We start from the raw sequence: 23,043 nt of genomic DNA on the forward strand, positions 1-23,043 counted from the left end.
TCGGTCGGACTTAAAGCAATAAATAAATAAATAAACAAACAAATCAATAAATAAATAAATAGAGTCGGTCCTAAATTGACAGAGTCGGTTGTGTTATGGCAAACAAGAATATTTTTAAGGATGGCCTGATGACTTTAGTGTCGGTGTTTCCTGCCATAGATGCCATGCTCCAGCAGTTGACATCATCATTTAAGGGCAGGACAAATGTGGTAGAATAAAATAGCCACTAAAGGCAGAGTCCTGAAAGAGCTCACAACAAACAGGAGCCTATTGGTGACACTTATCTATTAGGCAGTAAAATATGTGAAACTCAGTTTTATTTGCAATACATGAAGATGTATAATAAAGACTACGGCTCGGATTCATAAGGATTCTTGGTGTAAAGAGTTTCTCTCTGTTACGAAAGTCTAATAAAGTTCTTAGAAATTTGGGAAGATCTGAGTAAAGATTAAAGTTCTTCATAAAGCCTCTTAACGCTTAAGAGCTCAAAAAGTGTTAGGAGTCGTGAGGAGGACTTTTCAGAGGATGAAGAGTTTCTTTATCTGAGGAGAAAATGACTGAAAGTTGAAGAGGGAGAAGAAATGTGTTGTGTACAATATTTAATAATGATAGATACAGATTAGATCGTGTAGGGATTATTCTTGTGACCAATCGGATTAGACACATCTCAGACAGAGTTTACATACATATATATATATTGCCACTGTGTCATTCAGAGATACTCGAACATCTCAGAAACAGCACTGAAATGATATTTGTCTCTGTGTCAGAGATGTTTACATTTACATTTATAACATACAGATGTTAGAACAGCTCTAATATGATCGGTCACCAACGTAATCCCTACATGATATAGTCTCAAATATCTGAACATAGAGACAAGTGAAGGTTTATAACAGAGCAGATTTTAATAGTGCTGCTATTTTAATGAACAACCGATCAGTCTTTAAAATAACAGGTTAAAAAACAGGTTAAGCTCCGCCTCCTTTAAATTGTGACCTAATGGTTAGAGAGTCTGACTCCTAACCTTAAGGTTGTGGGTCCGAGTCTCAGGCCGGCCACGACTGAGGTGTCCTTGAGCAAGGCACTGAACCCCTCAACTGCTCCGAGTGTGTGTTCACGGTGTGTGTGTGTGTTCACTGCTGTATGTGTGCACTTTGGATGGGTTAAATGCAGAGAACAAATTCTGAGTATGGGTCACCATACTTAGCCGTATGTCTCGTCACTTTAAGCACCAACTAAATCCTAACTTTAAACAGAACTCAGTTTAGCTTTATTAAATATACAGAGTTATAAACTAAAACCTTTATTTTAAGCCATTTATCTATATAGTCTGTTATCTAAGCTCCAGCTTACGTCAGATAAACACAGAGCCTTCAGAAACCCTAGAACATTGTTTATCATATTCTGGTTGATCCAGACAACCGACGTGATGTGTTTAGTTTTCTGGTCCGACGATCGTGTGTATAATGTTCAAAGCTATCGGTAATAAAATAAATGTCAAGTTTAAAATATTTATTTAAAAAGGTTTTCACTTTGTAAATCAGACAATAAGCTCCAGAAGCACTAAATCTTTTTAGCCGTTTTGTTTCCAGGTCGTTTTAGCCGTACGCTTATTGATGGGATGCTTAAAATATTATACAAGGGATAAAAAATGATGCGTCGCATTTATGAGAAAATAGTGAGTTTTCCTTCTAACAGCACAAAAGTGTTTGAATATCTTTAAAGAACAGTTTTTTTTAAATCCATATATTGTTGAAAACTGAGACCAAAAACTGATGTTTCAATTAAACTAATAAATAAAACACTTAATTTAAGCATAATAACTAAATGCTATCTTTATTAATCATTATTTATTATCAATAAAAGAGAACCACTTTTTGTTTCAGGCTGAAATCAGAGACACGATTCTGAAGTTTCTCCAAATTTATTTGATCTTTCAGTAGAAAGCATGAACAGTTTTAACGGTTGGATTTGGCCACTCGCTCCAACTCGTCCTTCTTCTTGATGGCGTAAGAGTTTGACGAACCCTGAGAACCAAACAGACCAGTTAACGACCGAGAGGTTAAAGATTTAGCTCAACATTAAGAGCGTTAAATTAATGTGTAAGGATGAGGAGTGTTTCTGAGCTGGTGATTGGCTGAGCAATGGAAAAGCAGCAGCCAATGAATAAGCAGAGAGATTAATCTGCGAGAGCTATAGCACACCAGGACACAGACAGGGTCAGGATGTGACTCTAGCCTCGGTGACGGTCACAGATTTGCCTACAAAACACTGCACCATGACATCATAACTCTAGTTACCTTGGCGGCGTTGATGAGCTCGTCAGCCAAACACTCAGCAATGGTCTTAATGTTCCTGAAGGCAGCTTCTCTCGCCCCAGTGCACAGCAGCCAGATAGCCTGACAGACAGACAGACAGCTTTAATAAGTGATCGTATGATAAACATGAAGTGTTCACAGGTGAGACGTGGAAACAGCTTCTGCTTCTGAGCTGGTGATTGGCAGAGCAACAGGAAGCAGCAGAAAATTAACTGAGACGTTTAACTCTGCAGGTTCTTCAGCATGCTGAGACAAAAAGAAACATCAGGACAGAACTGAAGGTCTTGTAATGTCTCAATGTGAGATTTCAGACTGAACTTCAAAAGGTGCTCGTATACACACTCCTAGTTTCATATGATTTGAAGGTTCTGTCAGTATCTCTGATTAAAAGGTGAATAAGAAATGACATCAGTTTATGTTTAAGAGACAAAAAGAACAGTTTGTGTTACTGTGATATTAGAAGACCGCTGCGTGAGTACGACAAACTTGTTTATGGAAAACATTCAAAGCACCGAAGCTTAAATATTAAAGTGCAATAAATAAAAACTGAGCAAACAAACATGTGAATTAACTTCATGACACTGCATTATACTATAAAAAACATAAGTTACTTCACTACAAACATCAGTTGTGTAAAAAAAGAGATCACATGAAACACTGCAGATTCGCTGCAGACATCACTGATGAGACAGATATGACGTGGGTCTGTGTGTACTGATGTACTTCAGGAGATGGTCCGCTATTATAATGAGCACTAACTTACAAATCCATATGCACCTATTTCTTGTGTTTCCACCATATTATTCTTTTGTATTAAAAAAATGCAGATTGAGATTTTCAGCACAGATAGAAAGTGTGTGTACACTGTCGGATGAAAGTTAGGAGTGTAGGTTCTCTGTATGTATGTGTGTGTACCTGGTTGACCCTGCGGAGTGGGGACACATCCACAGCCTGTCTCCTGACCGTTCCAGCTCTGCCGATACGGGTGGAGTCTTCACGTGGGCCGCTGTTAATGATGGCGTTCACCAGAACCTGCAGGGGGTTCTGAACACACACAAACACCAGACACTAGTATTAGTACTGTCAGAAACACACGCACAGAATAGACATGTAGGATACGATCTGTTTCTGAGCTGGTGATTGGCTGAGCGATGGAGAAGCAGCAGCCAATGAATAAGCAGAGATATTAATCTGCGAGAGCTATAGCACACCAGGACACAGACAGGGTCAGGATGTGACTCTAGCCTCGTGCACAAATTATAAATAAACACTTAAATAAGACAGACAACTCTGAGGGGAACTCGATGGGAATCACACACCCCAATGGAACGCTACAGTGAACTCAGCAGTGAGCAGGTTCCCGCTTACCTCCCCAGTGAGCAGGTGGATGATCTCGAAGGCGTGTTTGACGATGCGCACGGTCATTAACTTCTTGCCGTTGTTGCGTCCGTGCATCATCATGGAGTTGGTCAGACGCTCCACAATGGGGCACTGAGCCTTACGGAAGCGCTTAGCGGCATAGCGCCCTCCGGAGTGAGGGAGGTACTTGGCATACTTCTCCTTCACGGCAATGTAGTCCTGAAGCGGAGAAGATACAGGAAATTAAACATAAGTGAAAAACCTAACACAGATTAGCTCCGAGCACACACGAGTCACACGAGTAATGTTTCTGAGCCGGTGATTGGCTGAGCGACGGAGAAGCATCAGCCAATGAATAAGCAGAGAGATTAATCTGCGAGAGCTATAGCACACCAGGACACAGACTGGTCAGGATGTGACTCTAGCTTCGCTCTGTTACAGACAAAACACAAACTTTTAATTATCCAGAGAAGAGTTTTCACAAGTCTGACCTGAAGGGAGATGTCATTGATCTGCACATCATCCGTGCTCCACTTCCCAAACAGTTTGATCTCGGGCGTCTCGGCCACAGCCGGCGCAGTCTCCCAGTCCGCCATTCTGAAGAGAAACCAGAACAAACTCAATCATCCCAGTGATGTTACACAGGCATTATGGAACTCTGATCATTACACCGCAGGATGACGACCGGGAACCGGATCTACGCTCCTGATTAAGCCGATAATCCACTTCCTGCTTTTATTGGTTACTGTACAATTTATTTGCTAACGGATCAACTATTGTGAAAACAAATCGCAGTCAACAAACTCATTTCAGTCGGTTTTCAGTCTGTCTCAAGTTATACGAATGTGAATGCGATAGCAGTGTGAATGCGAGAGCAGTGTACTTTTGCACAAGTAGTGAGAGAAATATACTTTTATTTGTGCCACAATTTTAGTATTAAAAATCTGCTGGAGTTTATGTGAACAGGAAAGTCACCGATGACACGTCAAATAAACATTATACAGAAAATGAAGCTCTTTGACATTAACATTCAACATTTTGTGCGATTTAAATAAACAAAAAACCGTCAAAAGTTGAAAAATAATCAGAACATTTACTATGATGTTCCAGGTCTACAGTTATCGAGTTTACTGAGAAACTACAGAAATAAAAAAAAAACGGAGTTTCATGTTAATATAAATAAATTAATATATAAAGAATAATTTATCTATCATTATTTAATTTGTACAAACTGGACGTGTAAAACTAACCGGATAATAATAAGACACCGAGCAAAACGTGCGTTAATGACGTCTATGGAGAATCAGAGTTATATTATTATAGTTATATTAATAATAAAACTCGTAATAAATCACATCGCTCGCGCACACCGACATGCTAGCATGCTAACGCCACATCAGATAGCGATGAGTTTATAACATTATAAAATTAGTTTAGAAACAGAACTGAACTCATCAGAACATGAATGTAGAGTTAAATTGAAGTAAATGATCAGTTTAACCCCAGTGCGTTTGTGTGTGTGTGTGTGTGTGAGAGAGAAAGCACGCGTTAGCTTTAGCATTAGCTACAGACCCTAATGGCCGACAGCAGCCTCGTGCACCAGATAAACTACAAACCTTTCACTTTTTAAACATTTATCTCCACAAACACAAACCCTACAGCTACCCTGTGACTCCCCGCACACACACGACGCACAATATTCCGTTTTTACACGTTTTTAGACGTTAAAACAGAGATTTGTTTCTCACTCACAAGTGTCTGATCTCCACACAGCCACAACACACAGAGAGAAAAGGGCCTCCGCAGCGCGAGAGCAGCGAACATCCGGTCTCGCCACGGAAATGGGTGTTTGTAACATCCGGTTTAGCTTGTCGGGATTTGTAGTTTATTAACGATTCGACGACTCCAAATGTTAACGTGTCGATTTTAATATTTTATTTCGTCACAATTCGTGGATTCGTGAAAGATTAATTTACTAAAGTGATGATATTTGCTTGTGAATCACTCAAAGCGAGTCGATAGGACGTGGAACAAGTTAATATCTGATACTAATGCAAGTTGATATGATGATACTTTATAGTCAGAACATGTCTGAAATTTTTCTTGTACCACAGTATATTTTCTATGTTTGCAGCGATCATCACTTACACAACATCACATAGTCCACAAACAATAAAAACATAATAATAAATAAATAAAATAAAAATAAAACATAAATAATAATTAAAAAAACAGCACATTTGCAATACTTTTGGTTTACGATTAAGTGTCTTATTTAGCTCACGGATCGCCTGGTGCACAAAGGAGTATTTCAATTTCAATTCTTTGAATCTTGGGATTCTGTACCTCCGATTTCATGGTAATATTTCTAACTCATTATGCAGAACATGATTGGGATCAGAAATTATATTATTAGTCTTATAAATTATTATAATAAGTTGAGTCATATAGCTTCTCTAGAGGCATGCCAACAATCCTTGAGCAGATTTTTAATTGATTAAACAACTGTGTTTTTAGCTTAACAAATACCAAATAGAGTTGCAATATTGCAGTACAATCATTATTACAGACATAAAGAACAAAAGAAGAATATTTTTGCTTACGCCAAATGACCTAAAATGACAAAGAAAATAGATTCTCTGCTTTGTTCTTTTGCAGAGAGCAACAATGTGATCTTTCCATGTTAACATGTCATCAATCGTTACACCTAAATACTTATGTTTTAACTTGTCTGATTTTACTATTATGAATAAAAACAGGCATTATATGAGTATCGCATGTAGACCATTTAATCTCTTCTGTTTCTCTTATGTTAATGACAAGATCATTATTCTCACACCATTCAAGCAACTTAGTCACACCTGTTGATGAAACCCACGACTGTCCCGATCTTTCAACACAGATATTAACACAGTGTCATCAGAATACTTTAAAATATACTGATTTAACTTGTCAGTTCGACATCTGTATACAAGGTGAAAAGTATGGCGGAGCTAGCAGTTATCACTGGTAATGCTAATGCTAGTTATTACTAGTAATGCTAATTAATCACAGTTATTTAATTATATTTATTTAATCGCTCCAAACTATTTACAGCAAAATAACTACTCGCTAACTACTTTATTCATTCCCTGCTACATCAGCTAAAGCTAATTAGCATAACAGTTTTACACAAAACTTTATTATGTAGGTAGTAAGACTTGTTATAATATAATATAATAATTACAGTACAGACCAAAAGTTTGGACATACCTTCTCATTCAAAGAGTTTTCTTTATTTTCATGACTATGAAAATTGTAGATTCACACTGAAGGCATCAAATCTATGAATTAACACGTGTGGAATTATATACTGTAAGAAAAATATGCGTAGTGTAAAAATAAGACGATGATGTTGAAGATCTAAATAAAGAACAAGAAATTTATTCCAGCATAGCAGTGACAAAATACATGGCGTACTTTGGGCTTGTCGGAGTCAGAAAGAACACGAACCCAGAGCAAATCCTGCTCACACATTTTATACTGTTTTCCTCTTTGTAGTTTAAATGAGATTCTGCTTTGAATGTGTATTGAGCGTAAGATCTGAGTGTCTCCCAAATGGCTGGGTCACACCTTGTTATTTAGCCAGATGTCTTTAAAGGTTAATCACGGTCACGTATACCTTGTCTTGTTATTGTTACAATTGTTATCAGTCAAATAGTCCCTTTAAATGGTAATCGCGGTCACCTCGGTCACGCAGACCTTGGCTTGGTAGTGATACAGTTATCAACCAAATGGTCACTTCAAATGGTAATCGCGGTCACGTAAACCCTTTGTTCATGGTGATCCTTGATGTCCTGCTGCCGTTCCCATATTTATAAATGAATCAAGTTTATACGTTTAGAGTCCTAAACGTATTACCTTATGATACTTGAACCTTTTTAGGAATGAGCTCTTTTTAGATGTGTACCTTGGAGTGGAATTTGGGTGCAATTTCTGTAATTTCTTACAATACGTACATAACAAAAAAGTGTGAAACGACTGAAAATATGTCCTATTCTAGGTTCATCAAAGTCGCCACCTTTTGCTTTGATTACAGCTTTGCACACTCTTGGCATTCTCTTGATGAGCTTCAAGAGGTCGTCACCTGAAATGGTCTTCCAACAGTCTTGAAGGAGTTTCCAGAGATGCTTAGCACTTGTTGGCCCTTTTGCCTTCACTCTGCGGTCCAGCTCACCCCAAACCATCTCGATCGGGTTCAGGTCCGGTGACTGTGGAGGCCAGGTCATCTGGTGCAGCACCCCATCACCCTCCTTCATGGTCAAATAGCCCTTACACAGCCTGGAGGTGTGTTTGGGGTCAATGTCCTGTTGAAAAGGTGGTGTGTCCAAACTTTTGGAAGGTGTGTCCAAACTTTTGGTCTGTACTGTATATATAAAACTGTAAAGTCTTTAATAAAACATGTCAGAGCTATTTTGGTGGGCCAAAGGGTCCTACACAATATTAGGCAGGTTGTTTTCATGTTATGGCTGATCACCAGCATGTAAGATCATCACATAAAGGTTATTAGAATGATAAAGAACAAGGGACAATAACTACACTTGTGAAATCTCATCCTATATCATTAGGAGCTGGAGTGTGTTGTTTATAGAGTTGTAAATTGGCTTGTAAGCATAGGAACGTCCTAAACTAGAACTTGAGCATTTTAAACTTTAAAATATAGAACATTTGAAAGTTTTATATACATTTTATCACCTTTATGAAATGTTTAAATGATCTGCATTTAAAGTGAAACGAAGCACAGTCATGTCTTTCACTCCGCTTTATTTAGAGCACTGCTTTGTTACATCAGCATGGATTAAACATGGAAGAAAAGAAAAGGAAAAAAAAAAGCCAGACAGAATTGAAGCAATTTCCACCATACACACACTTTTCGGTGAGTGTGTATGAAGAGGTGCTGTGTGCAGTATAAATGTCTGAAACATTAATACATAATAATACACGTGTCCTCACTGGCACAGCATGTCATTGTATGAGCTTCCACAGCTTTCCAATTACAAAAAATATATGTGCCAGTAAATAATGATAAATAGTTAACACTACACAAATATACTACAGTGGTAGTGTTTATAATCTTTGGACAATTAAGACCCTGAAATGTAGATATTTTAAAAGATTCTTTATATTAAATTGAATAAATAAATGTATCATTTATATATAAAATTATATATACATATAAATTTTAATAATTATTTGATTTTTCTCCATCTCTCTACTCTGTCTGTAGCTTCAATAAAACAGCTAAATCGTGATGTGATCTGTAAAACGGCGGTAAGTGTGGCTCTGTGGACACTTTTCTCAGTCAATACTGTCTATAACTCCTTGTGTGAACGAGGAAGAGTTTTGTGATTGTTTTTCCTTTGCCGACCATAACTAGGATGACTTATCTTCTTAGGGAGTTTTTTGTTCAGTAGAAATAAATATCAATTTAAACTTTAAAAAATGTATTTTGAATTCATTCATTCATTTTCTACCGCTTATCTGAACGTCACGGGGAGCCTGTGCCTATCTCAGGCGTCATCGGGCATCGAGGCAGGATACACCCTGGACGGAGTGCCAACCCATCACAGGGCACACACACACTCTCATTCACTCACACACACACACACACACTACGGACAATTTTCCAGAGATGCCAATCAACCTACCATGCATGTCTTTGGACCGGGGGAGGAAACCGGAGTACCCGGAGGAAACCCCCGAGGCACGGGGAGAACATGCAAACTCCACACACACAAGGCGGAGGCAGGAATCGAACCCCCAACCCTGGAGGTGTGAGGCGAACGTGCTAACCACTAAGCCACCGTGCCGCCCTATTTTGAATTCACACTTATAGATTTAAAAAAATTCCTCTAGGGCTACACTCAGGTACCTGACAGAGTTAAGCTGACTAAAAGCAGTAGGTCTATATAACTTAGTAGGTCTTGAATTACTGACTGCCTCTCATACAGTAGGTCCCTTGGAACAAACAGAGATCCTCTCTACTACACCCGAAACCCGAGTGTACTTAATAAACTGGAAACTTATATAGTATCTATATATATGTAATAATTCAAATATTCATTATACTATTAAATATTACTCCATGTTATATTTACTTGTTCATAAATGTTTTATAGTATATATTCTTAGCAAATTCATGGGTCTTAACGTCCAAAGACAGAAAAGAAAGAAAAGTAGGACAATGTAAAAAGATGCAAACAAAGAAAGATAAAGACACACTATATGGCCAAAAAATACATGGACACCTGACCAACACACTCATGTGATTTTTCCCCCCAATCTATTAATACAAAGTGTTTTTGGAATCACACAGTAGTGTAGGATGTCTATATACTGTGTACTGAAGCATTACAATATCCCTTCACAGGTACTAAGCAGAGATGGGGGACTCGAGTCATATGACTTGACTCGAGTCAGACTTGAGTCGTAAATTTGAGACTTGCTTGTGACTTGCACATGTGACTTACTCCCACCTCTGGTACTAAGATGCCCATCCTGACAATACAGCTCTGAACCAATCATGGTTTATGAAGTAGAGGAACTTCACGATCCTCCACAGAGCCCTGATCTCCACCCTGCTGAACTGCTTTGAGATGAATTGTCATGTTGAATATAGAATAGAAATGTCATGCCTATTCTAAGAGCTCACAGGACAGCGAGGCTAAGAGAACTCTAAGGGACCACTAACCCATCCAGATGCATATGTTCATTAAATCCACTACATTTCATGCACATGCACAGGTAGAATGTACTATAAAGGTTTTAGGCTACAAAACACCAAACAATTTAATGTTTACTTCAATCGTTTATGTGCTGAATTTAGGATAGGTGTTATTTTAACCCGAGATTCAGCACGAGATAAAACAATATTGTACCGTTGCACATGCAGGATGTGAGCAGTCACAAGGTGTATGATGTGAATGCTAGGTGATGTTAAAATATTCATTAGTAACATACAAGCGTTCAAAATCAGGCTTTAGGGCTTCAGCTGCAATCAGCACCAAATAAAATGTGTCTGTATAAGTGTGATTGTCAGGTTTCCACAAACTTCAGGCCAAATTGGTATTAAAATCACAAAAACTGCAATAAAGCGTGGAGCCAAGCTTCCATCATCACCCGGGATCGTTAAGGTTTTGCTATAAGGTGAGAACAAAGTAACCGTATAAGCATTAGTGAGCACACAAAGTAGAGCAAATAAATGAGGGTAAGTATTTTTTAGGGATGCACCGAAGATTCGGCCACCGAAAATTTTCGGCCGAAAATGGCCCAAAAGTGCAAGACTTTGATCACCAGAAAAAAACCCGAAGCACTAAATCGCAGCACTAAAGCATCTCTTAAGCAAAGGGGTTGAGACGGATCACGGAGTGAAAACAATGAAAAGTACACCCTTAGAGTACTGTATGTCAGCAAACGTTTCACTGAGATCTGTTCGGATCCTCTGCACTTCATCGTGACTGTACTTGATCCGCGTTATAAAGATCATTACCCGGATTCAGAAATAAAGCAGCGCGCACGAGAAATGATCCTGACCGCGATGGATGGCCTGTACATTATTATTTAATGTACACGAGTGCATTTAAGTTAAACATTTACAGTATTTTCCACACTATAAGGCGCACCTAAAAGCCTTAAATTTTCTCAAATGTTGTGCGACTTTAGTAAGCGCTCCGCTTGGTTGACTGTCGGACCATTTCCCGCTAACACAGGGACGTAATACATACACTACGTACGCTGGCAGCCATAAACCAATCAGAGGACATTACGTAATACGTACAGTACGTACGCTTACCTTCGCCACACCTCCGGTAGGTACAGTATAACTACCGGTATGTTGCAGAACAACATTTGTTTCTTCCTAACCATTATGCGCTCCACACTCCAGTCCAGTAGGTGGCGGTAAATGCACCTTAAATTGATTTGCCATCCGCCAATAAAAATCAGATGCTTAAGAGGCACAAACTACAGGCTATCAGTTACACTGTTGTAAATGGGAATAAAGCAGCTGAAAGTATTCAACATCAATGTAGCTATGGTTCGGGAGTGGGGGAAGCAAGAAAATGTACTGCACCAAGTTAAGAAAACACAGTAGATGAGGACTTTGATGGATTTTTGGGAGAAGATTGATTAAAAAATAATGTGTGTGTTGTTAAACAGTAGAATTAAGTTCAACTAAACTCACTGTTTTGCTTCTGTTACCTTTTTTGTAGACCGTATGTTTTAGCATGCGCCTTATAATCCCATGCGCCTTATAATACGGTGCGCCTTATAATACGGTGCGCCTTATAATACGGCGCGCCTTATAATACGGTGCGCCTTATAATCCCGTGCGCCTCATGTATGGGTTAAGTACAGAAATAGACCCGTAATTGAGACTGCGCCTTTAATCCGGTACGCCTTATAGTGCGGAAAATACTGTAATTTTTAATTTAAATTTATTTTATCTTGTGCATTGTTGCAATGTGCAATAAATACATATTTTCATAATTTGTAAATGATTTATTCTTTGAAACTTTAATATTAATTTATGCAATTGAAATGCCTTGATTTTAGTAATGTTAGTACACAGTCATAGCCATAAATGCAATAGTAATAATGATTGACATAATTTCTTTCAGTGTTCCGGTTTTCGGTCTTGCTTTCCTCTTTTTCGGTTTCGGTCAAGAATTTTCATTTCGGTGCATCCCTAGTAGTTTTAGTAACTGAGTTCAATAATACATACAGTACACTAACATCTCACAACTTACTGTATACCTACGTGTGTTTAATAATACATACACTAACATCTCACAACTTACTGTATACCTACGTGTGTTTAATAATATATACACTAACATCTCACAACTTACTGTATACCTACGTGTGTTTAATAATACATACACTAACATCTCACAACTTACTGTATACCTACGTGTGTTTAATAATACATACACTAACATCTCACAACTTACTGTATACCTACGTGTGTTTAATAATACATACACTAACATCTCACAACTTACTGTATACCTACGTGTGTTTAATAATACATACACTAACAACTCACAACTTACTGTATACCTACGTGTGTTTAATAATACATACACTAACATCTCACAACTTACTGTATACCTACGTGTGTTTAATAATACATACACTAACATCTCACAACTTACTGTATACCTACGTGTGTTTAATAATACATACACTAACATCTCACAACTTACTGTATACCTACGTGTGTTTAATAATACATACACTAACATCTCACAACTTACTGTATACCTACGTGTGTTTAATAATACATACACTAACATCTCACAACTTACTGTATACCTACGTGTGTTTAATAATACATACACTAACATCTCACAACTTACTGTATACCTACGTGTGTTTAATAATACATACACTAACAATACAATGTCAAAATATTATACTTACGTTATTACTCAGTTCCAGCACCAGCACCAACACATCCACCACAACACACACAGAGCGACCACTTCCCACTGAACGTGATTGCGAGCTAAAAACCATACAAGACAATTACACAATGAGGTATTCAGGATTATAAGTGACAAAATGATTGGTCAGATTTCTAAAGGAAAACAGATTGTCGATATTCCATAATTTACTGAGTGATACGTCAGAGTGACAAATGAATGTAAAAAAAAAAGTTATACTCACCTGCTCCGTAACTGTAGAGTGCCTCAGTGCTTTGTACTACAGAAAGGCAGAAAACATGGATTCAATCATGTAAAAGAGCATTTGATAAGTTTTTTCCTACCCAATTTAAGGGAAATTAAATGTACTGTAAGTAGACGTGTACTCACACTTGTACCAAATGCAATTGTCAACGCGCTGAAAAAGAAAGACACAAGACGCAATCAATTCAATCATATATATATAGTATATGGAGCTATTAAACAATAAAAGGAGAAATAAAACAATCATGTTATAGACAGTTTACCTTTGGAATGATGCAGTTTATGCTCAAGTGAATTTCAGGCAAGGTGCATTGGACATTTGTATTTGGAGACGGTGTTAATTCGCGGATAACTGTGCCATCCTACATGTGGAAAACCAGCATGAGAAAACACATGAATGTAGATAGTGACAACTTCATCCATTTAGCACTGAAATATTTATAAATGTTTGTATTCACCTTGTCCTTAATAGTCCACCGACACTCGTCTTTATACCGCTCATACCATGCATGAGTGTCTAAAGAAGTGTTGCCGCTGCTGTCACAGGTGACGGCTTTCTCCTGAGAACATTCTAAGCAGAAAAGTTTGGCAGTGTTTAGCTTCCACTCAGTGCAATATAGGGCTTTTCAACTGCAGTTAAATAAAAGGTCATCATCCCTTAGATTCTCTCTGGTCAGATTCTAATAGCACATACAACACATTTCATACACAATGTCATTTACATAATATTGCATGTGTGATGTACATAATATAACATAGATCTTTTGTATTGCACTTTTTGCACAGATGCATTTAATGTGTCTAGGACTAACTAACTGAACTAACTTAGCTCTTTGTTCCATGTAGCTCTGTCTGTGTTTTATGTATCATTATGACCCTGCTCAAGGCAACGTGGTGGGGAAGTCATGGCCTAGAGAGTCTGACTCCTAACCGTAAGGTTGTGGGTTTGAGTCTCGAGCTGGCCACAACAGAGGTGCCCTTGAGCAAGGCACCGAACCCCCCAACTGCTCCCCGGGCACCGCAGCATAAATGGCTGTTCACTGGTGTGTGTGTGTGCACTTTGGATGGGTTAAACGCAGGGAACAAATTCTGATTATGAGTCAACGTACTTAGTCGTATGTCACTTTCACTTAACTAAATACTACTACTAATTAATCAGACACATGAGCGACAGGTGTGCAGAGGCAGGTAGGAAGAGACAAGGGCGGGGCAGACACGTGAACACAGAACGTAAACACAAAGCACGTGGCCAGAGTCCTGACATCAGGGCAGGATACACCCTGGATGGAGTGCCAACCCATCACAGGGCACACACACACACACACACTCTCATTCACTCACACAATCAGGACAATTTTCCAGAGATGCCAATCAACCTACCATGCATGTCTTTGGACCGGGGGAGGAAAACGGGGTACCCGGAGGAAACCCCTGAGGCACGGGGAGAACATGCAAACTCCACACACACAACGCAGAGGTGGGAATCAAACCCCCAACCCTGGAGGTGTGAGGCAAACATGCTAACCACTAAGCCAAGGTGCTAACCACTAAGCCACCGTGCCGATAAATCAATTACAAAAGTTTTTTTTATTTATTATTATAAATTATTATTTGTTACCATTCATAGTATTGACAGAGAGACAGAGGTCAATTATTATTAGCAACAGTCTGTTATATGAAAATAAGGGGCTTTTTACACCTGGTCACTTCCTGCGTTTTCTGTGATCAGATAGCTCCCCGATGGTAAAAAGTCCAGGTCTAAATGCCCTCCGAAACGTTTTCGATACGGATATAAATCCGATGGTCCAAACCCCTTCAGGAGGTGGTCTGGGACGCATTTCAGATGAAACTGGACAGGTGTAAATGAATGTGGTTGTTCAAGCCACATACGTCAGCGCTAAACTCCTCCCGAACGGAAGTACGTCACTCGCGGGTGACTCGTGAGTCGTGCATCGCGCCAGAAACAAATATGTTTTCCCACCAGTGCTGCTCCGATCTTTCACCCAGGCGTCTCGTTGCACTGCTGCCGCCAGCAAAAATGCAGCAAACAGTAAATGCTGTTTTTGTAGCATAACCGTAGTAACAAGTTTTTTCCTCTTCTTTTTGATTGCATCCTGAAACCACATACACCAAAGCGTGTTCTATTTCAATTACCCCGGAAATGAGGTAAAATATATTTGCATTTTGGGCGGGAGTAGAAAGATCGGATCCATATCCGATTCGCAGAGAAGCATTTATGTGGCCTGTTGTAAATGGGACGGTTTTAACAAATCAGACAGCTATCGGATCAGAGACAACACACGAAGTGACCAGGTGTAAAAAGGCCCTAATTGACCGCTGAACGTTTGGAGCGTTCTAGTCTACAGCATTAAGAAGAGCCGTGTAATAAAAAATATTATGTTACAGGTCCGTAGCCAGCCTATTGAAGAGGGGGTGGGGTGGGTTGGGGGCTTGGGGGTGTATTTTTTTTTTCCCAAAAAATGGATCTTTTTGCAATTTTTCTCCTCCTTTTGTATTTAATTATGAGGTACAATACTAATATTTTGGTGACCTTTTATGCACTAATTTGTGCTGGATTAGCTTGTATGCTGGTATCTTAATGAGCATGCTTTTTGATGCACCCTGCTCCCTTAACCTTGACCTTCCCTGAGCTGTCGCATTTGACCTTGACCTTCCCTGAGCTGTCGCATTTGACCTTGACCTTCCCTGAGCTGTTGCATTTCACCTTGACCTTCCCTGAGCTGTTGCATTTCACCCTGACCTTCCCTGAGCTGTCGCATTTCACCTTGACCTTCCCTGAGCTGTCGCATTTCACCTTGACCTTCCCTGAGCTGTTGCATTTCACCTTGACCTTCCCTGAGCTGTTGTGAATCATCTGTTAATATACAGTATACACATTGGTCAGTGATGTGGTGTAAAGTGAATCCAACTGTTTCATTATCTTAAATACACTTGTATATTATTTGGCATGGATAACCATAACTTCCCTACAAAAAAACCACAAAGTTATATGTTCCTGTTATCCAGTAACAAAAAGTTATAGTTTCACATGATATATATGTATGATTAGATTAGATGATTAGGTGTCAGGTGTCAGGCGAGCTGCACACAGGAAGCTCTCGCATCTTCCAATTTATATGCCTGGCTGAGTATTTTTTATTCAATTCCGAGTTATCTTGAGTTTACACTTTAACCTACTTACACCTTAATTCTTGACATTGTATTTACTTGTCCCGCAGCGTCAGCTTTTAGCCAGCTAGCATAACTAGCCTGTTAGCTCGGCTACCGCTAGTGCAAGCTCTCGCATCTTCCACATTTTCATTCACAGACTGGAGTGAGAGGCAGGGTGTTGACCTGCTCAGTCCAGTGGCTCGCTCCCACCCTGCTCTCCTCCATGTCCTTTCCTCATCTTTTAGAAGCAAGTGACACACAATAAATAAATAAATAGGTTACATAGTCCGCTTCTAGCCGGATAGCACAACTAGCCTGTTAGCTCGGCTACCGCTAGTACAATCTGTTGTACTTGCTCTGTAACATCATGTCGGTTACGTCTCTGCCTTTGAGTGCAGGTGAGGACGCATTGGATCTGCACACGGTAGAACTGGAGCTGGTTGCTGTGGAGAAGCAGATCCGTGAACTACAGGTGAAGCAGGCCGAACTGCGGGAGCAGAAAGGGATGTAACTCCCGGGATGTAATTACCACTCCCTCCACCTCTACCCCGCGTGTTTCTCTGTCCAGGCCCAACACACCCATGAAGTGGCCTGCCCAGGAGCTGTTCACTCCGGCGCCAGGGCACCGCGGGCCCTGGGTGCAGCAGCGGAGGACGTGTGCCGGTCCCCGGCCGAGGACCTCTCCCCCTCCACCACCGCCGGTCTTCGAGATCCCCACCCGGAACCGCTTCGCCCCCCCTTCGCGAGACGGACTGCGACAACGTGATCATCGGAGACTCCATCATCCGCCACGTCCGTGCTACGGTGGCTAATGGTAAGGCTCGCACTCACTGCTTGCCTGGTGCTCGTGCTCTTGATGTCTCTGCACAGGTACCTAGAGTCGTGAGCAGAAACACCAGAGCTGTGGTTCTTCATGTCGGCTCGAACGACACCAGCCTGAGGCAGTCGGAGATCCTGAAGAGGGACTTCAACACCCTGGTGGAGATGGTTCGCAGCACAGCGCCCACGACGAGGATCATTGTCTGGACCGCTTCCAACGTACCAGCGAGGAATTGAAAGGTTCAGCAGACTTTTTGCTTTAAATGAATGGTTACAGTCATGGTGTCAGGCTCAGAAACTACTCTTTATCGATAATTGGAATGTTTTCTGGGAGCGTCCTAGGCTATTCCGTGCTGACGGCCTGCACCCCAGCAGAGTTGGAGCGGAGATCCTCTCGGACCACATCTCCAGGGCGCTGAACACCTTCTGACTGGTAAACTACTCTTTAAATTTAAATCTCAATAGCCATCCTTCACCTCAGCACATTGACACAAAAAATGAACACATAGCTCACCCTATAGAAACTGTGTCTGTTCCCCGAGCAGTGAGATCAAAAAGTAAATACATGAGAAGTTCTCGAAATAATCTTACTGTAATTAGACCAGAAAAATGCCAAAGAAACAAACAAAAACAGTTTTTAAGGTTTGGACTTCTGAGCATTAGATCGCTTGCACCCAAAGCACTTATTGTAAATGAAATGATCTCAGATAATAGCCTTACTGCACTCTGCCTCACCGAAACGTGGATTAAACCAAATGAATACATCAGTCTAAACGAGTCTACACCATCAGGATATATCTATAAGCACGAGCCTCGTCTGACTGGTCGTGGAGGTGGTGTCGCCACTATCCTTAGTGATTACCTCACTGTTAGCCAGAGAACACAGTATAGATTTAGTTCTTTTGAAGTTCTCGTCCTTAATGTTACACTATCGCACATGCACACGAAGAAATCCCTGATGTCTCTTGCTCTAGCGACCGTGTACAGACCCCCAGGGCCCTACACAGTTTTTCTTAGAGAATTCACAGATTTTCTCTCAGACCTACTGGTTAACTTTGACAAAGCATTAATTGTAGGAGACTTTAATATTCATGTTGACGACACAAACGACACTTTAGGACTCACATTTATGGACTTACTAAACTCACTTGGGCTCAAACAAAACATCACTAGTGCAACTCATCGACATAACCACACACTAGATTTAATAATATCACACAGAATAGATGTCACTGATATAGATATCATACCTCAAAGTGATGACATCACAGACCATTACCTCATAATGTACACACTACCTATAGAACAGACTAACTGTGTCTCACCACGTTATCGACTCGGTAGAACCATTATTCCGACCACCAAAGACAGATTCACAAATAACCTACCTGATCTGTCTGGACTTCTTAATGTACCCTCAAACTCAAATGACCTAGATGCAATGACTAACAGCATAGACGCTATATTCACTAGCACATTAGACACTGTTGCCCCAGTAAGATTACAGAAGGTTAGAGATAAAACACTTCCACCATGGTATAATAGTCATACTCACACCCTCAAGAGAGAAACCCGTAACCTCGAACGGAAATGGAGGAAAACTAAATTAGAGGTGTTTAGAATTGCGTATAAGGACAGTATGTCCAGCTATAGACAGGCTCTAAAAGCTGCTAGGGCTGAGCACCTGAGCAAACTCATAGAAAATAACCAGAACAATCCCAGGTTTTTATTTAGCACAGTGGCTAGTTTAACAAAAAATCAGAAATCTGAACACACTATTCCATCACATTTCAGTAGTGAGGACTTTATGAGATTCTTCACTGATAAAATCGAAAGTATCAGGAATAAAATAGGTGACGCTCAACATATGAGAGCAACCAGTGACACAATCTCACCTAAGGCTTTACACAGCTTTGCAAATACAGGACAGGAAGAGTTAGATAAACTTATTACTACAGCTAAATCAACAACATGTTCACTAGACCCAATCCCAACTAAACTACTGAAAGAAGTGTTACATAAAGCTGGTGAGCCTCTTCTTAATATCATTAACTCCTCGTTATCTTTAGGTTACGTCCCGAAGTCTTTTAAGTTGGCAGTTATTAGGCCACTCATCAAAAAACCTAACTTAGTTCCTAATGAACTATCAAATTACAGACCTATCTCATACCTTCTCGTTTATGTCTAAAATACTTGAAAAGGTTGTGTCTGTTCAACTGAGCTCCTTCTTACAGTAGAGCAACATCCTTGAAGAGTTTCAGTCAGGTTTCAGGCCCCATCATAGCACTGAAACTGCACTTGTTAAAGTTACAAACGACTTGTTCTTAGCTTCGGACCAAGACTGTATGTCACTATTAGTTCTACTTGACCTTAGTGCTGCATTTGACACTATAGACCACAACATTCTTCTAGATCGCTTACAATATTACACAGGTATTCATGGACAGGCTTTAAGCTGGTTTAGATCCTACCTGTCAGAGCGATACCATTTTGTAGAATTAAATGGTGACTCCTCCAGTTTATTACCAGTTAATTATGGGGTCCCTCAAGGATCAGTTCTCGGACCTCTGCTTTTCTCTATATACATGCTTCCATTAGGGAACATTATTAGAAGACATGGGATTAGTTTCCATTGTTATGCTGATGACACACAGTTATATATCTCATCAAAACCAGATGAAATAGCCACAGTGTCCAAATTAACTCAATGCCTTAGAGAGATAAAAGATTGGATGAGCGGCAACTTTCTATTGTTAAACTCCGATAAGACAGAAATACTACTCATAGGTCCAAAAACCAGTGCACAAAAACTCTCACAACTTAACTCCCATTTAGAGGGATGTACTGTTACTAGTAGCTCCACAGTGAAAGACCTCGGTGTTATATTAGACAGCAACCTGTCTTTTAAAAATCATATCACCCATACTACCAAAACAGCCTTCTTCCACCTTAGAAATATTGCCAAGCTGAGAAACATCCTGTCTGTATCTGATGCTGAGAAGCTAGTCCATGCATTCATGACCTCTAGACTGGACTATTGTAATGCATTATTAGGTGGTTGTCCTGCATCTTTAATAAATAGGTTACAGTTAGTCCAAAATGCAGCTGCCAGAGTTCTCACTAGGACAAGAAGGTATGACCATATAACCCCAATTTTATCATCATCTCTACACTGGCTACCTGTTAGGTATAGAATTGACTACAAACTGCTGCTACTTACGTACAAGGCTCTTAATGGTTTAGCTCCCATGTATCTAACTAGTCTTCTAACACGTTACAATCCTTCACGCTCTCTGAGATCACAAAACTCAGGACTTCTGGTAGTTCCCAGAATATTTAAGTCTACTAAAGGTGGTAGAGCGTTTTCTTATCTAGCTCCCAAACTTAGGAATAGTCTTCCTGATAGTGTTCGGGGCTCAGACACACTTTCCCAGTTTAAATGTAGATTAAAAACTCACCTCTTTAGTCAGGCGTACACATAATACATCCCATAATATCATGCACCAGTACATCAGACCAGCACATTTTTATGAACAGCAGATATGTTAATCCCTTTCCACTGCTTCTCTCTTTGTACCTATCCCGAGGCATCCAGACACTGTACCAGCTCCCAACGTCCTGTGGGGGACGAAGCCTTTGGACGTCCACCGAGCCGAGGCCGACTCTAAGAATCCTGAGACATCTCCAGTTAGACTCTGTGGTACTCAGGAGATCAGAAGTCCTTGAACCTCACACCAATACAACATTTAACTGACTGTATATTACAATCACACCCCCAGTGTCACCCATATGAGGATGGGTTCCCCCTTGAGTCCGGTTCCTCTCAAGGTTTCTTCCTTTACCAATTTAAGCGAGTTTTTCCTTGCCACTGCTGCCTGAGTCACCTCAGACTTGCTCATAGGGGAATAAATACATACACACTAGTAATGGGCGATATAAACGATATACGATATAAACGATACAACATTGGCCTACGATAGAGATTTTAATTCTATTGCACTATCGCGATAATGCATGTTGATGACGCAATCTACCCGCGAAATTTAGAGCCACGAGCTGCAGCCGGCTGCAACGAATCATCATATTCGTCATCTTGAATAAACGTGGCTGAAAGCGTCAGCGAAACAGAGGAGCTCGTTAAAAAGACCGGTGCAACATCTATTATTGGTTTGGATTTAAGCCGTCCGACGAGCAGCAGAAAAATATACTCTGTAGAGTGTGTGGGGCAAAAGTTCCAGCTAAGAGCGGTAACATGACTAATCTGTTCTACCACCTCCAAACTAAACATGTCGTTGAATACCAACGGCAATGCAGCCGACCGCAAGATCCAGTACGAAGAACGCATGAGAGAAAATACAGGAACTGATCCAAACCTCAATCTAACAGTCATTTTCAAAAGGTACTCCTTATATTTGGAAGAGCTAACAGGCTAACGCTAGCGCTAACATGCTAACACCAGACAGTTTTTCCTGTGCTTTGCATATTTTGTGTCCTTTAAGAAAATAACTACATTTGCACTTTTTACTGTATATATGGCATGGCACTACTGTAAAGAAACTTTTATACTTTAAAAATTCTCTTTTAGTTGACGTATATGTTCCTTATACTGAAAGTATTTTACTTATTTATTTTGTGCTTTCATTTAGCACTTGTTTTCATTTGAAGTATGTGCACTACACTTGGAAGAATTTTCTTTATTTAAAATAGCCATGCCTAATACTGGAAGTATATCCCTAATTCACAGTGTCCATTTTTTTATTAACAAGACACCAGTTTTAATTTCATTAGGAGAACAAAATGTTTAAAAGCAAATGCGTTACCTCGGCTGCAGGTTTGAAATATGCTTTTATTTAAAGTATCTGTGCATTTACACAGAATAATTTTCTTTGCCTAATTAATACTGGAAGTATTTTCAGTACAGTGTATGTTCCTTAACTAAAAAGACACAAGTTTTTATGTTCTCTGCAACTTGGGTGGCATTTAAGAACCAAGGACTTGAACTAAGTATAGTGCCTTTTAGAAGGAAAGACTTATTTATCTGCAACATTTTGTTGTACAATTACAGTTTTGCTTTTTCACAATAAATGTTCTCAAAACGACATGTTTCTTTATTTCTTAAAAAAAAAATACATTTAGCAGTTAGGCTTTCCTAAGGGTCTGTGTAACCTGTTCTGAAATAGTTCTATTATAATTTATATATCGCAATATATATCGTTATCGCAAGAGGCTGCAATGTATATCGCAATATGGATTTTAGGCCATATCGCCCATCCCTAATACACACTGTGAACTATATATATCTAATAATAATCTAGAATTTTTATTCTGTTAATTCTTATTTCTTTTATTATTCGTTATTCCCTTTATCATTAATTATGTTTACCTTCTGCTCTGTGTTTATGTTCTGTAAAGCTGCTTTGAGACAATGTCTATTGTAAAAAGCGCTATACAAATAAACTTGAATTAGAAGTAGCCTAGCCTATATCATAAATTAAAAACATTTTGTTTTTATTATCATTTTATCACGTGGTTTATAGTTCGTATGGATCAAATTGAATGCATGTATCAATAAAAAGGTGTGTAACATACAAAACAGTAATTTTAATGTCTTTCTTTAAGTGATAAATCCATTTCTTATAAATATG

General features: G+C 39.6%; 1 protein-coding gene and 3 non-coding genes across 4 annotated transcripts; all 4 read right to left on the bottom strand.

Moving 5' to 3' along the window:
* Window positions 1-1,911: 1,911 nt before the first annotated feature.
* On the bottom strand, window positions 1,912-5,540 carry rps5 (ribosomal protein S5). The gene is made up of 6 exons (XM_027167919.2): window positions 5,433-5,540; window positions 4,172-4,277; window positions 3,690-3,899; window positions 3,237-3,365; window positions 2,304-2,402; window positions 1,912-2,030 (listed from the first exon to the last, which is right to left on the bottom strand). The coding sequence occupies exons 2-6, from the start codon at window positions 4,274-4,276 to the stop codon at window positions 1,962-1,964; spliced, it is 612 nt and encodes a 203-aa protein (XP_027023720.1). The 5' UTR covers window position 4,277; window positions 5,433-5,540; the 3' UTR covers window positions 1,912-1,961.
* LOC113656622 lies at window positions 2,117-2,247 on the bottom strand. The gene has a single exon (XR_003443952.1). It is a non-coding gene; the product is annotated as a small nucleolar RNA SNORA3/SNORA45 family (small nucleolar RNA).
* Window positions 3,442-3,572, bottom strand: LOC113656624. Its single transcript, XR_003443954.1, has one exon. It is a non-coding gene; the product is annotated as a small nucleolar RNA SNORA3/SNORA45 family (small nucleolar RNA).
* On the bottom strand, window positions 3,983-4,112 carry LOC113656623. Its single transcript, XR_003443953.2, has one exon. It is a non-coding gene; the product is annotated as a small nucleolar RNA SNORA3/SNORA45 family (small nucleolar RNA).
* Window positions 5,541-23,043: the final 17,503 nt, after the last annotated feature.

This window comes from Tachysurus fulvidraco, chromosome 10 (genome assembly GCF_022655615.1).
Source record: "Tachysurus fulvidraco isolate hzauxx_2018 chromosome 10, HZAU_PFXX_2.0, whole genome shotgun sequence".
Classification (NCBI taxonomy): domain Eukaryota; kingdom Metazoa; phylum Chordata; class Actinopteri; order Siluriformes; family Bagridae; genus Tachysurus; species Tachysurus fulvidraco.